Source organism: Vidua chalybeata, chromosome 29, assembly GCF_026979565.1.
Source record: "Vidua chalybeata isolate OUT-0048 chromosome 29, bVidCha1 merged haplotype, whole genome shotgun sequence".
Classification (NCBI taxonomy): Eukaryota; Metazoa; Chordata; class Aves; order Passeriformes; family Viduidae; genus Vidua; species Vidua chalybeata.
Window position 1 is genome coordinate 3,376,275 of NC_071558.1, and position 11,534 is coordinate 3,387,808.

At 64.9% G+C, this 11,534-nt stretch overlaps 4 protein-coding genes and 1 long non-coding RNA gene across 5 annotated transcripts; 4 read left to right on the forward strand and 1 right to left on the reverse strand.

Annotated features, from left to right (window-relative positions):
• The first annotated feature begins 472 nt into the window (after positions 1 to 472).
• On the forward strand, positions 473 to 2,745 carry LOC128801408 (atypical chemokine receptor 1-like). Its single transcript, XM_053967277.1, has 2 exons — positions 473 to 721; positions 1,350 to 2,745. Exons 1-2 carry the CDS (start codon positions 701 to 703, stop codon positions 2,280 to 2,282), a joined length of 954 nt encoding a protein of 317 aa, XP_053823252.1. The 5' UTR covers positions 473 to 700; the 3' UTR covers positions 2,283 to 2,745.
• A 1,128-nt stretch (positions 2,746 to 3,873) lies between these two features.
• Positions 3,874 to 4,802, forward strand: LOC128801409 (serum amyloid P-component-like). The gene is made up of 2 exons (XM_053967278.1): positions 3,874 to 3,965; positions 4,168 to 4,802. Exons 1-2 carry the CDS (start codon positions 3,902 to 3,904, stop codon positions 4,785 to 4,787), a joined length of 684 nt encoding a protein of 227 aa, XP_053823253.1. The 5' UTR covers positions 3,874 to 3,901; the 3' UTR covers positions 4,788 to 4,802.
• Positions 4,460 to 5,861, reverse strand: LOC128801412 (uncharacterized). Its single transcript, XR_008435184.1, has 4 exons — positions 5,772 to 5,861; positions 5,127 to 5,382; positions 4,635 to 4,726; positions 4,460 to 4,553 (listed from the first exon to the last, which is right to left on the reverse strand). It is a non-coding gene; the product is annotated as an uncharacterized LOC128801412 (long non-coding RNA).
• LOC128801410 (serum amyloid P-component-like) lies at positions 5,281 to 6,457 on the forward strand. Its single transcript, XM_053967279.1, has 2 exons — positions 5,281 to 5,364; positions 5,781 to 6,457. Exons 1-2 carry the CDS (start codon positions 5,301 to 5,303, stop codon positions 6,374 to 6,376), a joined length of 660 nt encoding a protein of 219 aa, XP_053823254.1. The 5' UTR covers positions 5,281 to 5,300; the 3' UTR covers positions 6,377 to 6,457.
• A 1,190-nt stretch (positions 6,458 to 7,647) lies between these two features.
• On the forward strand, positions 7,648 to 10,419 carry DUSP23 (dual specificity phosphatase 23). The gene is made up of 4 exons (XM_053967280.1): positions 7,648 to 7,735; positions 9,007 to 9,279; positions 10,027 to 10,208; positions 10,308 to 10,419. The coding sequence occupies exons 2-4, from the start codon at positions 9,010 to 9,012 to the stop codon at positions 10,324 to 10,326; spliced, it is 471 nt and encodes a 156-aa protein (XP_053823255.1). The 5' UTR covers positions 7,648 to 7,735; positions 9,007 to 9,009; the 3' UTR covers positions 10,327 to 10,419.
• The last annotated feature ends 1,115 nt before the right edge of the window (positions 10,420 to 11,534 follow it).

Below are 11,534 nucleotides of genomic sequence, written 5' to 3' on the forward strand. Positions count from 1 at the left end.
GCTCCTCTCCAGGAATGTTCCTATAAGGATGTCCCTGAAGGCCATCAAGGCCACCAGCCCTGTCACCAAGCTAGTCCAATGCCACAGGATGACCCCAGGAGCCCTTCCTTCCAAGCCCTCCTTCCTCCCGAGGAAAAACCGGGAAATTCCAGGATCCGGGGGGGGGGGGGGGTCCCCTGAGTGCCCACCCCCATCCTGCACCCCAAACCCCTCCCTGGAGCTGGCACACCCCACCATCATCCCCTGTGCCAGCCCCGGGAGCATCTCCGGAGCGCCTGGAAAGACAATTCTTAATTAATTTCAGTTGTCCTGCCAAGAACTGATTGTTTCCTGCTCGAGAAATTGTGGCTTTCCCGGCAGCGCCATTCCCTGTTTTCCGCCGGGTGCCAGGGTGAGAAAGGGCAGGGCGGCTCTGGGGCAGCTCTTATCTCCTGCCCGCAGTCCTCGGCTCCCTTTTGGAGCGGGAGGAGCGGTGCCGAGGCAGAGAGAGCAGAGAAGTCACCCCCGGACACCTCCTGGCACGTGGGTGCCTGTCCGAGTGGCCACCCCTGAGCCACGGGTGCCTGTCCGAGTGGCCACTCCTGAGCCACGGGTGCCTGTCCGAGTGGCCACCCTTTAGTGGCCACCCCTGAGTCCCAGGTGCCACCCCCAGCACCCAAGAGAGCCCCCAGACTCGGAGGAGCATCGCAGGAAACCCATCATGGGCAATTGTATCCCCGTGGTGAGTGACCCCCCCCAAATTCCTGTCCCTGGTGATGTCCCATCCCCATGGAGGGGAGGGCTGGGGGTCACGGGAATCTCCAGTGGGATTTAGGGGAGTTGAGTGGGGCTTAGGGGATCCCTGGTGCTGATTCCATGGGAATCCCCAGAACTCAGTGGGATTTAGGGGAGTTTAGGGGTTTAGGAGTCCCCAGCACTGAGCAGAGCCCTGAGAGTCCCCAGTTCTGAGCAGGATCATGAGGGTCCCCGGTTCTGAGCAGGACCACAGAATCCCCAGTGCTCAGTGGGGTTTAGGGGAGTTTAAGGGTTTAGGAGTCCCCAGTTCTGAGCAGGAACATGAGGGTCCCCAATTCTGAGCAGGATCATGGGGGTCCGTGTCCCCACACAGGGTCTGTGTCCACCCTCCGGGCTCTATATCCTCCCCGTGTCTCTCCTGTGAAAAAACGGCCCCATCCCGCAGCCCGGCTGTCCCAGCCGTGCCCCCCGTGTGTCCCTCCCTGATAACCCGCCCTGCCCTGCCCAGCCCGCCCCGGGGCTGCCCGCGATCCCCGCACCGGCAGCGGGGCAGCCCCAGGGCCGGAATCAGGGGGATGTGGCACCTGCCCGATGCCCATGACCCTCACCCGCAGACCCCCGGCATCCTGGAGACCCCGGGCACCCTGGACCTGGAGGAAATCATGGGCGACCTCTCCTCCTACAACGACACTTACAGCAACGACACCTTCCTGGACTACGACGCCACACCCTGCCACAACCGCTTCTGTCCCCTCTTCCAGCGCGTGGCTCCCCCTTTCCTGGCCGCCACCTGCGCCGCGGCCGCGCTGGCCACCGGCGCCTTGCTGGTGGCCCTGGCCAAGCGTCCCCAGGCGTGGCGGTGGCCGCAGAGCCGCGCGTTGGTGGCACAGCTGGCGCTGGGCACGGCGCTGTTTGCGGCGCTGCTGCCGGAGCTGGCCGCGGGCGTGGCGTGGGGCTGGCACCTTGGCACGGGGCTGTGTCGCCTCACGCACTTCCTGTGGCACTGGAGCGTCTTCGCCCAGGCGCTGCTGGTGGCCAGCAGCTCTTGCGGCACCGCCTGGGCTCGCTGGGATCCCCGGAGCCGCCGCCTGGCCGTGGTCCTGTGGGCAGTGGCGCTGCTCTTGGCCACGCCGGCCGCTCTGGTCAGCGGCGTGGCGGCGGGCACCGCCTGCGTCCAGCGCAGCGTGGGCATCCTGGCACCGGCGTACCTACTGCACCTGGCCCTCTGCCTCTGCCTGCTGCTGCTGCTGCCCGCGGGGCTGCTGCTGGCCGCGCTGGCCGTGCCGCGCCTCAGGGCGAGCTGGGCGACCGGAGCCGGGCTCACGTGGCTCTTCCTGGGGCTCTGGGGGCCCTACGGAGCGGGGCTGGCCGCGGAGTTCCTGCTGCAGGCCGGGCTGCTGGAGCCCACCTGCGGCTCCTTCGAGCACTTCGACCTCGCGCTGGGGCTGAGCGAGGGGCTGGGGGTGCTGCACTGCGGCCTCGGGCCCCTGGCGCAGCTGCTCGCCCGGCGCTGCCGCCGCGATGCCGGTGCTGCCGGGGGCTGCTGAGCTCCGGGACTGCCGAGCTCCGGGACTGCTGAGCTCTAGGACTCTCGAGCTCCGGGATTGCCGAGCTCCGGGGGCTGCACCGCAGAACCAAACGGACCCATGGCACCGGACTTGGACCCCCGGCACTGAGCCCCGGCCCCCTGACACCAGACTTGGCACTCTGAATCCTGGCCCCCCCGCAACAGCCTCAGATGCCCCAGCACCAACCCCTGTGCTCCCACCACTGACCCCCAGCCTGGCCTGGGCCACCCAGCACTGACCCCTGGCCACCTGGCACAAGCCTTGGCACCCTGGCACCTGTCTCTGGGCACTGACCCCTGGCCCCACAGTGCCCCCCCAGCCCCACAGCCTCTGTCCCACACCCAACACTCCCCCAGGACCCCCCGTTCTGTGCCCTCTGTCCCCTCCCTTGGGGTCTCAGCCCCTTCATTGGGACCAGACTCTCCAACTGCCCAACACAGACAGCCCTGGCGTGCTTCAGGCTGCCCGGGGGGGTCACCCTAGACTCCCGGGGGATCCCCAGGGCTCAGCCCCGGCCCGCCCCCCCCAGCTCCAGGGGGAGATTTCAGAAGTGATGGGATTTTTGCCGTCTCTCCTGACAAGCCTAGAGGATCCAGTGGGAATTCCACACAATAAACACAACTGCCAGAGGCACTCATCCAGCCCAGTTAATGGACTGGATCGGACTGGGCAGTGATGGGGGGACAGGAAATGGGGGGGTGTGCGCTCCTCGTGCCTCCAAATTGGCAGGAAAAGTTCCTAAGGAAGCTGTGCAGCCTGCCAAGGGGGAGTGGGGGCATTTATACCCAGAGCCCACGAGGGTTGGGCGCGTGCAGTCACGGGTGTGACACGGGCACAAGAGTGAGGACAAGGGGGCTGCTCTGCCTGAGCCAAGTCCTGGAGGAGCTGGGGGTTCATCCCCACTAAACTGGGGGACTGATCAGTGGGGAATGAGCCCACATTGTCCCCAAAATTGGGGATCCATCAAATCCCTGCAGGAAGTCTACACCCCCAGCCCAGATTCCGGCTCCTCTGCCTGGCACCATCATCTGGGGCAGGCAAAACCTTCCCCCTTCCCATCTGCCTGTCCCCTTGGGTCACCATGGTCACTCCAGGACACTCGGACACCCAGTGTCCACGGCTCCATCTCTGTTCCCTCGGGCAGGACAGGGAGAACAGAGCCCAGGATGTGCCTCTGAACTGTGGCTCAGGGCAGGGGGGCCAGGGGAACCTTTCCCTGCACCCCTCTGATGATCCCAAATCAAACCACCCTCCAATGGGGGTTTGCCCAGAGCAGGCACACCTGGGGAAGGAGTGTCCGGGGTGTCCCCACCCCACCACCCGGGTAGACACACGGCTGGGGTGTCCCTGTCCCCTGCGGGGGGAAGAACACACCCAGAGCCAAGCTCAAAGGGGAGCCCTGTGCAGGCAGGTGACCCCAGATCTTGTGGCTTGGCCGCGTGATGGCATGAAGTCACCCATCCTGGGCATGAAATCGCCCTCCTGGGCACGCCAGGCTGCTGAGGATGGGATTGGGGACATCCCCCCGCAGTCCCCTCCCCTCCTCGGGCACATAAACCCGGCCGCAGCGCCGTGCCCGCCCGGCTCTAGCACCGACCATGGGCCACCTGCAGCTCTGGCTGCCCATCCTGGCCGGGCTCGTGGGGATCGTGACCCAGGAAGGTAGGGGGGACACCACTGTGGGGGGACAGAAGCCAGCACGGGGCAGGGCAGGTCCAGAGGGGACGTGGCAGCAGCTCTTGGATCACTCTTGGTCAGCAGGGCTGTAGGATGCTGGAGCAGGGGACAGAGGAAGGCTCAGGGACAGTCAGAGAGGACTGTGGGACACCCCAGCCTCCCAGCAGGTCCCCTCTGCTGTCCCCAGACCTGTACCGAAAGGTGTTCGTGTTCCGGAAGGATCCCAGCGATGCTTTCGTGGTGCTGCGGGCGCGGCTGGAGCAGCCCCTGCACAACTTCACCGTGTGCCTGCGCTCCTACACCGACCTCACACGGCCCCACAGCCTCTTCTCCTACGCCACCAAAGCCCAGGACAACGAGATCCTGCTCTTCAAACCCAAACCCGAGGAGTACCGCTTCTACGTGGGGGGGAAGTTTGTCACCTTCCGCGTCCCCGAGGGCCGCAGGGACTGGGAGCACGTGTGTGCCAGCTGGGAATCCGCCACCGGCGTCGTCGAGTTCTGGTTCAACGGGAAGCCCTGGCCAAGGAAGGGGCTGCAGAGGGGCTACACGGTGGGGGCCACGGCTGCCATCCTGCTGGGGCAGGAGCAGGACAGCTTCGGTGGTGGCTTTGACCTCTACAACTCCTTCTCAGGGGAGCTGACCGATGTCTACCTGTGGGACACGGGGCTGTCGCCGGACAAGATGCGCGCAGCCTTCCTGTCCCTGCGCCTGCCGCCCGCGCTGCTGGCCTGGAACAGCCTCAGCTACGAGGTGAAGGGAGATGTGGTGGTGAAACCCCGGCTCCGGGAGGCACTGCAGGCCTGAGGGCTGCAGGGTCTGGGGCAGGGGTGGCCTCGGTCCCCACTGTCCCCTCCTCATCCTCATTTCTCACACCCATCTCCCCAGCACCCAGCACCCCTTCACCTCTACAACCCACCATGAAGAAGGTTCCCCAGCTGGGAACAGGGTCCCCCTGACTGACACCAACACCTGGGGCACCCATTCCCTTCCCACTTCCCCTGAGCTGTCCCATGGCCGTCCTTGCACGGGCAGGATTCGGATCCAGCGGCTCCAGCACTGCCCAGCCCCACGTGGAGTCAGGAATGGGAAGGGCCCTCTCTTGGGGACAGGGGGACTGTACTCAAAGCCAGTTCCCGCACTCACACGCCATCCCCGGGCTGATTTCCCAACAGCCCTGGGGCTTGGGGACGAAGGTCAGTGTCACCACGAAAGTCACTGTCACTCTTGGGTGTCCTCGGAGCAGCCTCTGAGCAGCTCCGGGTGGCTCCAAGGTCCTCTCTTCTTACGGTGGTGACAGTGGCTGGGTTCGACGACGCCATGGGGCTGCTGTGGCTTTGCCTCCTCATCCTCGCTGCGCTCTTTGGTCCCACGGCCCCACAAGGTTGGACACCGGGACCCCCTGCAGGACATGGGGATAGGGGGGTGCAGAGGGGGGCATGGGGACATGCCAGGGGGGGTTATGGGGGCAGTGGGGCACCCTGAGTGCCAAAAGGGTGTGGGGTGGGGACAAAGGGGGTATAGGGGAGCCCACAGTAACCATGCAGTGAAAGGGGCACCCCGAGCTCTGCAAGGAGGGGCCATGCAGGGCACAGCAAGGGGTCTTGGCAAGGGTGGCAGGAGGGGACATGATGGCAAAGGGGTACCCTGAGGACCGAAATGGGGGGACAGCAGTGGAGAGCGGCAGGGACTCTACACCCTGTGCCACAGCTGGTGGTGGTGGCAGCTGCCCTGGGGGCTAATGCTGGAGGTCACCTCTGGCAATGGCAGGAGCAGCCACCTCTGTCTCACCTCTCCCAGACCTGGGCAGCTCCGTGTTCGTGTTCCCCCAAGAGTCCCAAAGCGCCCACGTGCAGGTGACGGCGAAGCTGGAGCAGCCCCTGAACAACTTCACCGTGTGCCTGAGGTCCTACACTGACCTCACACGGCCCTACAGCCTCTTCTCCTACGCCACCAAAGAACAGAGCAACGAGATCCTCCTCTTCAAGCCCAAACCTGGCCAATATGAGCTCTACGTGGGGAACAAGTTCTTGTCCTTCACGGTGCCTGAAATTCTTGGGAGGAGCGAGCACGTCTGCGTCAGCTGGGAATCCTCCACGGGCATCGTGGGATTCTGGTTCAACGGGAAGCCCTGGCCGAGGAAGGGGCTGCAGAAGGGATACACGGTGGGAGTGCCAGCGTCCATCCTGCTGGGGCAGGACCAGGATAGCTTCGGAGGTGGTTTCGATGCCAAGCAGTCCTTTGTGGGGGAGATTTCGTCCGTGTACATGTGGGACACAGGAATCTCCGACTTGGGGGTGTTGTTGGCCATAGATGACACACCTAGCCAAACTCCCATTTTTGGCTGGAGGAATTTCCCCTACAAGATTGTGGACGAGGTGTACCTGAAGCCCTGAGGCTGTGGGGGGTGTCCCCGATCCCTGCTGTGTAACCCCCTCCCCCAAAGCCACCCAACATCGCATAAATGGAGAAATAGGTTTCTAGGGTGCTGGTGGTGTTTAGGGGTGGGGGAATGGGTTGAAGCCCACCAAGGCACTGCGGGCCTCAGGTGATGGATCCAGGCTCAGATGCTCCCTAGGGTGAGGGGGGAAGGGGGGAAAGGGCTCCCAGCCCAGGGCTTTGCTCTGGTTTGGGGACATGGGGCTGAGCTGGGGACAGGGTAGTCCTGGGGGGTATGTGCACCCCTGGCAGCCCCTAGGCAGAACTCAGGGGCCAGGACTGTTGGGGGGCAGCCCTGGGACAGCTCAGTGTCCTCAAGCTTGGGGAGGTTCAGTCCCACATCCCAGAGCCCTGGGGGTGCAGTCCTGGAGCTCTTGCGGGGGGGTCTAGCCCCATGTCCTGGTGGGGCACAGTCCCATATTCTGGGGGATTCAGACACAGAGCTCTGGGGGTGCAGTCCTGGAGCCCTTGGGGGGGTTCAGCCCTGGAGTCCCAGGGGGTGCAGCTCTGCATTCCGGGGATTCCGCCCTACAGCCCCTGTCCCACACACATCTGAAGGGTCCAGCCTTGTGTCCCGCTGGTGCAGTCCCAGAGTCTCGAGGTGTTCAGTCCTGGAGCCTCTGAGGGTCAGTCCCAGCGCCCCGGAGTGGCAATCCCATATCCCGCGGGCCTCAGTCCCAGAACCCTGAGGGGCTCAGCCCCCTGTCCTGGGGGATTCAGCCCCCCAGTCCTGCAGACCCCTGTCCCAGGAGTTCTAGCTCGCTGTCGCGGAGGTTCAGCCCCGTGTCCCACGGCCCCGTGTCCCACAGCCCCGTGTCCCGGCGCGGCCTCGCAGCCGCGGGTCCCCTCCTTGTCCCCCCGACACCCACCCGACCTCCCCGTGTCCCCATTGTCCCCTGTGTCACCCCCGCGCCGTCTCCGTCGCTCGCTGCGGCCTCTCCCGGCCCTCTCCCCTTCAGCTCCGCCTCAGCTCGTGCCCAGCTTCCCCCCAGCTCCGGCCCGGCTCCGCCTCAGCTGGGCCCGGCTCCGCCTCAGCTCCGGCCCGGCTCCGCCTCAGCTCGGGCCCGGCTCCGCCTCAGCTCGGGCCCGGCTCCGCCTCAGCTGGGCCCGGCTCCGCCTCAGCTCGGGCCCGGCTCCGCCTCAGCTGGGCCCGGCTCCGCCTCAGCTGGGCCCGGCTCCGCCTCAGCTCCGGCCCGGCTCCGCCTCAGCTGGGCCCGGCTCCGCCTCAGCTCCGGCCCGGCTCCGCCTCAGCTCGGGCCCGGCTCCGCCTCAGCTGGGCCCGGCGCGCTCTCGCTCCGCCCCGCGCGGCCTCCCCGGTACGGCGGGGCCGGGGGGACACGGGGGCTGGGGGGAACGGAGCAAGGCCGGGCCAGCGGGGCCCGGCCCCGGAGCTGCGGCCTGCGGGGACCGGGGGGCCCGGAGCTGGGCCCGGGGCGCTGAACGGGGGTCTCGGAGGCTGATTGGGGGGGGGGGGGGGCTGAATTAGGGGAGCCGGTTAAACTCTCCTTAGGGGTGGGTATGGGGGTCCTGACATGAGGGGTGTCAGTTGAGGGGTCTGAATTTGGACTTTATTTGGGACTCCTGGCAAGGGGGTGCAGGGGAGTTTGGGGTACCCTGGCCACGATCTCCAGGCTGTGGTTTTGGGGGGCCCGGGGGTCCTGACATGAGGGGTCTCAATTGAGGGGTCTGGGGGCTTTATTTGGTGGTCCCACGTGTCCTGGCAAGGGGCTGTAGGGGAGTTTGGGGGACCCTGGCCACATTCTCCAGGGTGTGGTTTTGGGGGTCTTGACTTGGGGGGTCTGAACTGGGGAGTCTGGGGGTCTTGACCTGGGGGTCCTGGGGATCTGGGCAGGTTCTCCAGGGGGTTGGTTTTGGGGGACCAGGGGTCCTGATGGGCAGGGTCTAAGCTGGGGGTCTGGGGGCTTTATTTAGGGGTCCCAAGGGTGCTGGCCAGGGGGTTTTGGGGGTGGTATTGGGGTTTTTGGAGGCATGCCGGGTTCTCCAGGGGGATGGTGTTGGGGGGTCTGGAGGCCTGAGCTGGAGGTCCCAGGGGCCTGAATTGGGGCTTGACCATGTTCTCCAGGGGTTGGAATTGGGGGTCTCAGGGGTCCTTGCTGGGATCCCTGGGGAGGTGGTAACGGGGTCTGAGGTCCTGACGTTGGGGGTCATGGAGACCTGGTCGGGAGGTCCCAGAGGACTGAACTGGGGGTCCCAGGGGGCCTGGCCATGTTCTTGGGGAGGACGGGGTGATATTGGGGTCCTGGGGATCCTGGAGGCTTGGCCATGTTTACTGGGGAGGGGGTCTTGGGGGCCTGAACTGCGGGTCCTGGGGGTTTCTGGGGACCTGATTTGAGGACCTGGCCACATTCTCCTGAGGGTGATATTGGGGATCCTAGAGGTGCTGACCTGGGGGTCCTGTCCAGGGGATCCCAGGGGATCTTTGCTGGGGTCCCGGCATTCGAAATAGGGGTTCCAGGGGTCCTGACCTGGGGACTCTGACCTGGGACTCCTGTGGGTCCTGACCTGGGGGATCCGAGGGGATCTGCCCCGGGGGTCCCCAGAGCAGCAGTGTCCCCTGTCCCCACAGGCGATGGGTGCATGCAAGCCCCCCAACTTCTCATGGGTGGTCGAGGGGCGGCTGGCGGGGCTGGCGATGCCACGGGAGCCGGGGCACTACCGGTACCTGCGGGAGCGCGGCGTGCGACACCTGGTGTCCCTGACCGAGCGGGCCCCGCCCCACCACGGCTGCTGTCCCCAAATCCAGCTCCACCGGCTCCGCGTGGCCGACTTCACCCCCCCGAGCCCCGAGCAGATCCAGAGTTTCCTGCAGATCGTGGAGGAGGCCAATGGCCGCGGGGAGGTATGGCCGGGGACACCTCGGGGACAGCTGGGGGGTGATACTTGGGGGACAACTGTGAGAAGACACTGGGGGGGCACCTGGGGAAGGCAGCTGGGGGAGATTGGAGGGGACAGTTGGGGTGGTGACACCGGAGGGGGGGAAATCTAGGGGGGAATACCTGGGAGAAGACACCCAGGTATTCCCTGGAGAGACACCAGGGGAGGGAACACTAGGGAAGACATCTGGGGGAACACTTAGGGGACACCTTGGGGAAGTGGCATTTCAGGGTGGGGAATACCTCGAGGGTTGGGGGTGACATCAGCAGGGTGACACCTTGAGGGGGCAATACCTTGGGTGGGGGGGTGACACCTCAGGGGGGAGGGTCACCTTGAGGAGGGACGTTTGGGAGGATGACACCTTGGTGGTGGGGGACACTTTGGAGGGGGTGGAGGGACATGCCATCTCGGGAGAATGGCACCTTAGTGGGGGAGATACCTTGGGAGATGACTTGAGGAATGACACCTTGGGAGAGTGACACCTGGAGGGGAACACACACCTGTGGTAAGGCTGTGACACCTGGTGGCTGTGACATCTCAGGGGGTTGACACTTCGAGAGGGGACACCTGGGAAGATGAGGGGAGGGGGTGAGAGAAGGTGACACCAGGCAGAACTTCCATAAGGGCAGCGCCAAAGAGGGCATCACCTGTCACCCAGGGGGGCATGTGAGTGTCCGGCAGTGCCACCCACCTGCCGTGTCCCTGTGCCCAGGCCGTGGCAGTGCACTGCATGCTGGGCCATGGCCGGACGGGCACGCTGCTGGCCTGTTACCTGTGCAAGGAGCAGCACCTGGCTGCCGGTGATGCCATCCGCGAGATCCGGCGCCTCCGGCCCGGCTCCATCGAGACTGCAGAGCAGGAGCAGGCCGTGCTCCGCTTCTGCCAGTGCCTGTGGTAGGTGCCACCCTCCCCAGGGTGTCACCACGGGGGTCCCATCCCCCACCTGTGGCTCCCAAATGTCCTGGCTCACCGGTGGCATTTGCCCCTCCACAGCACTGGCGAGGAGACCTGAGCACGTGGATGGCATCCGTGGAATTGGGCACCTCAAAGTGCCAGGCATGCCCAGCCCCGACTGTCCCTTCCTGCATTAAAGGACTGGCCTGTGGCTTGGCTTCTCTCCAGGTCTGGTTTTGGGGTACACATTGGGGGGATGCCTGGCCATGGCTCTGCTGAGCACCCCCAGACCTGGCTTGGTTGGCAGCTGCATCCTGGGATTTGGGGTCCTGGCTCTGGAGTCCTGGGTTTGGGGTTCCTCAGGGTTCTGGTTCTGGATCCTGGCTTTGAGCTCCCTCAGGGCCCTGGTTTTGGGGTCATTTAAAGTCCTGGTTGTGGGGTTATTTGGGATCTTGGCTCTGGGGTCCCTTGGGGTCCCAGCTCTTGGCTTCTGGCTCTGTATACTGGCTTTGGAGTCCTGGTTTGAGGTCCCAGCTCTCTGTCCTGTCTCAGGGATCCCTCAGGGTCCTGGTTCCAGGATCTTGAGTCTGGGGTCTCTCAGGGTTGTGGTTCTGGGATACCTTGGTGTCCCAGATCGGGGGGCCTCTGGGTTCTGGCTCTGGGATCCTTTGGGCTACTTGTTCTGGGGTCTCTCAAGCTCCTGGTTCTGGGGCCCTCTGGAGTCCCAGCTCTGGGTACCGGCTCTGGGTTCTGGCTTTGGAGTCCTGGCTTTGGGGCCTTGGCTTTGGGGTTCCAAATCTGGGTCGTGGCTCTGGGTCCTGGCTCTAGGGTCCCTCAGAGTGCTGTTTCTGGGGTCCCATGGGATCCCAGCTCTGGGGTGGTTCTGGCTCTGGGGTCCTTCAGGGACCACAAACAGCCCCCACAGAGCACCCCCAGAGCTGTCACCCGCCAGCGCCCCGATGCCACGTGGAGGGTGATAACCGTGTCAGTGCCTGGAGGCTGACCCGGGACATTGATGCTTAAAGTGTAGCTTAGCCGGAATTGAGGCATCTCCATCCAAAAATCCAATCCTGGAAATCTCTTCTCAGCTGCTCCTAACCTTGGTGGCATTTAAATCCTGGTTGGAAGCAGTGTCACCGTCCCCGTTTCCGGGCGGGTGGCACATGTCTGGGAGCGCCCCAGGCACAACTGGGGCCAGCACCTCAACCGGCAGCTCCACAGTCCCCCAAAAGTTCCTTTGGAATGCCACAATGTCACCATCCTCCCTGGGGGACGAGGTGCCAGGGTGGTGACACCGGGGTGGTGACACCAGCATGGTGACACCGG

Coding starts and splice junctions, on each gene's coding strand:
- LOC128801408 (XM_053967277.1), top strand. CDS start 701: ATGGGCAATTGTATCCCCGTG. Junction 722..1,349: donor TGGGCAATTGTATCCCCGTG/GTGAGTGACCCC, acceptor CCTCACCCGCAG/ACCCCCGGCATCCTGGAGAC.
- LOC128801409 (XM_053967278.1), top strand. CDS start 3,902: ATGGGCCACCTGCAGCTCTGGCTGCCCATCCTGGCCGGGCTCGTGGGG. Junction 3,966..4,167: donor GGGGATCGTGACCCAGGAAG/GTAGGGGGGACA, acceptor TGCTGTCCCCAG/ACCTGTACCGAAAGGTGTTC.
- LOC128801410 (XM_053967279.1), top strand. CDS start 5,301: ATGGGGCTGCTGTGGCTTTGCCTCCTCATCCTCGCTGCGCTCTTTGGT. Junction 5,365..5,780: donor TGGTCCCACGGCCCCACAAG/GTTGGACACCGG, acceptor CACCTCTCCCAG/ACCTGGGCAGCTCCGTGTTC.
- DUSP23 (XM_053967280.1), top strand. CDS start 9,010: ATGGGTGCATGCAAGCCCCCCAACTTCTCATGGGTGGTCGAGGGGCGG. Junction 9,280..10,026: donor AGGCCAATGGCCGCGGGGAG/GTATGGCCGGGG, acceptor CCCTGTGCCCAG/GCCGTGGCAGTGCACTGCAT.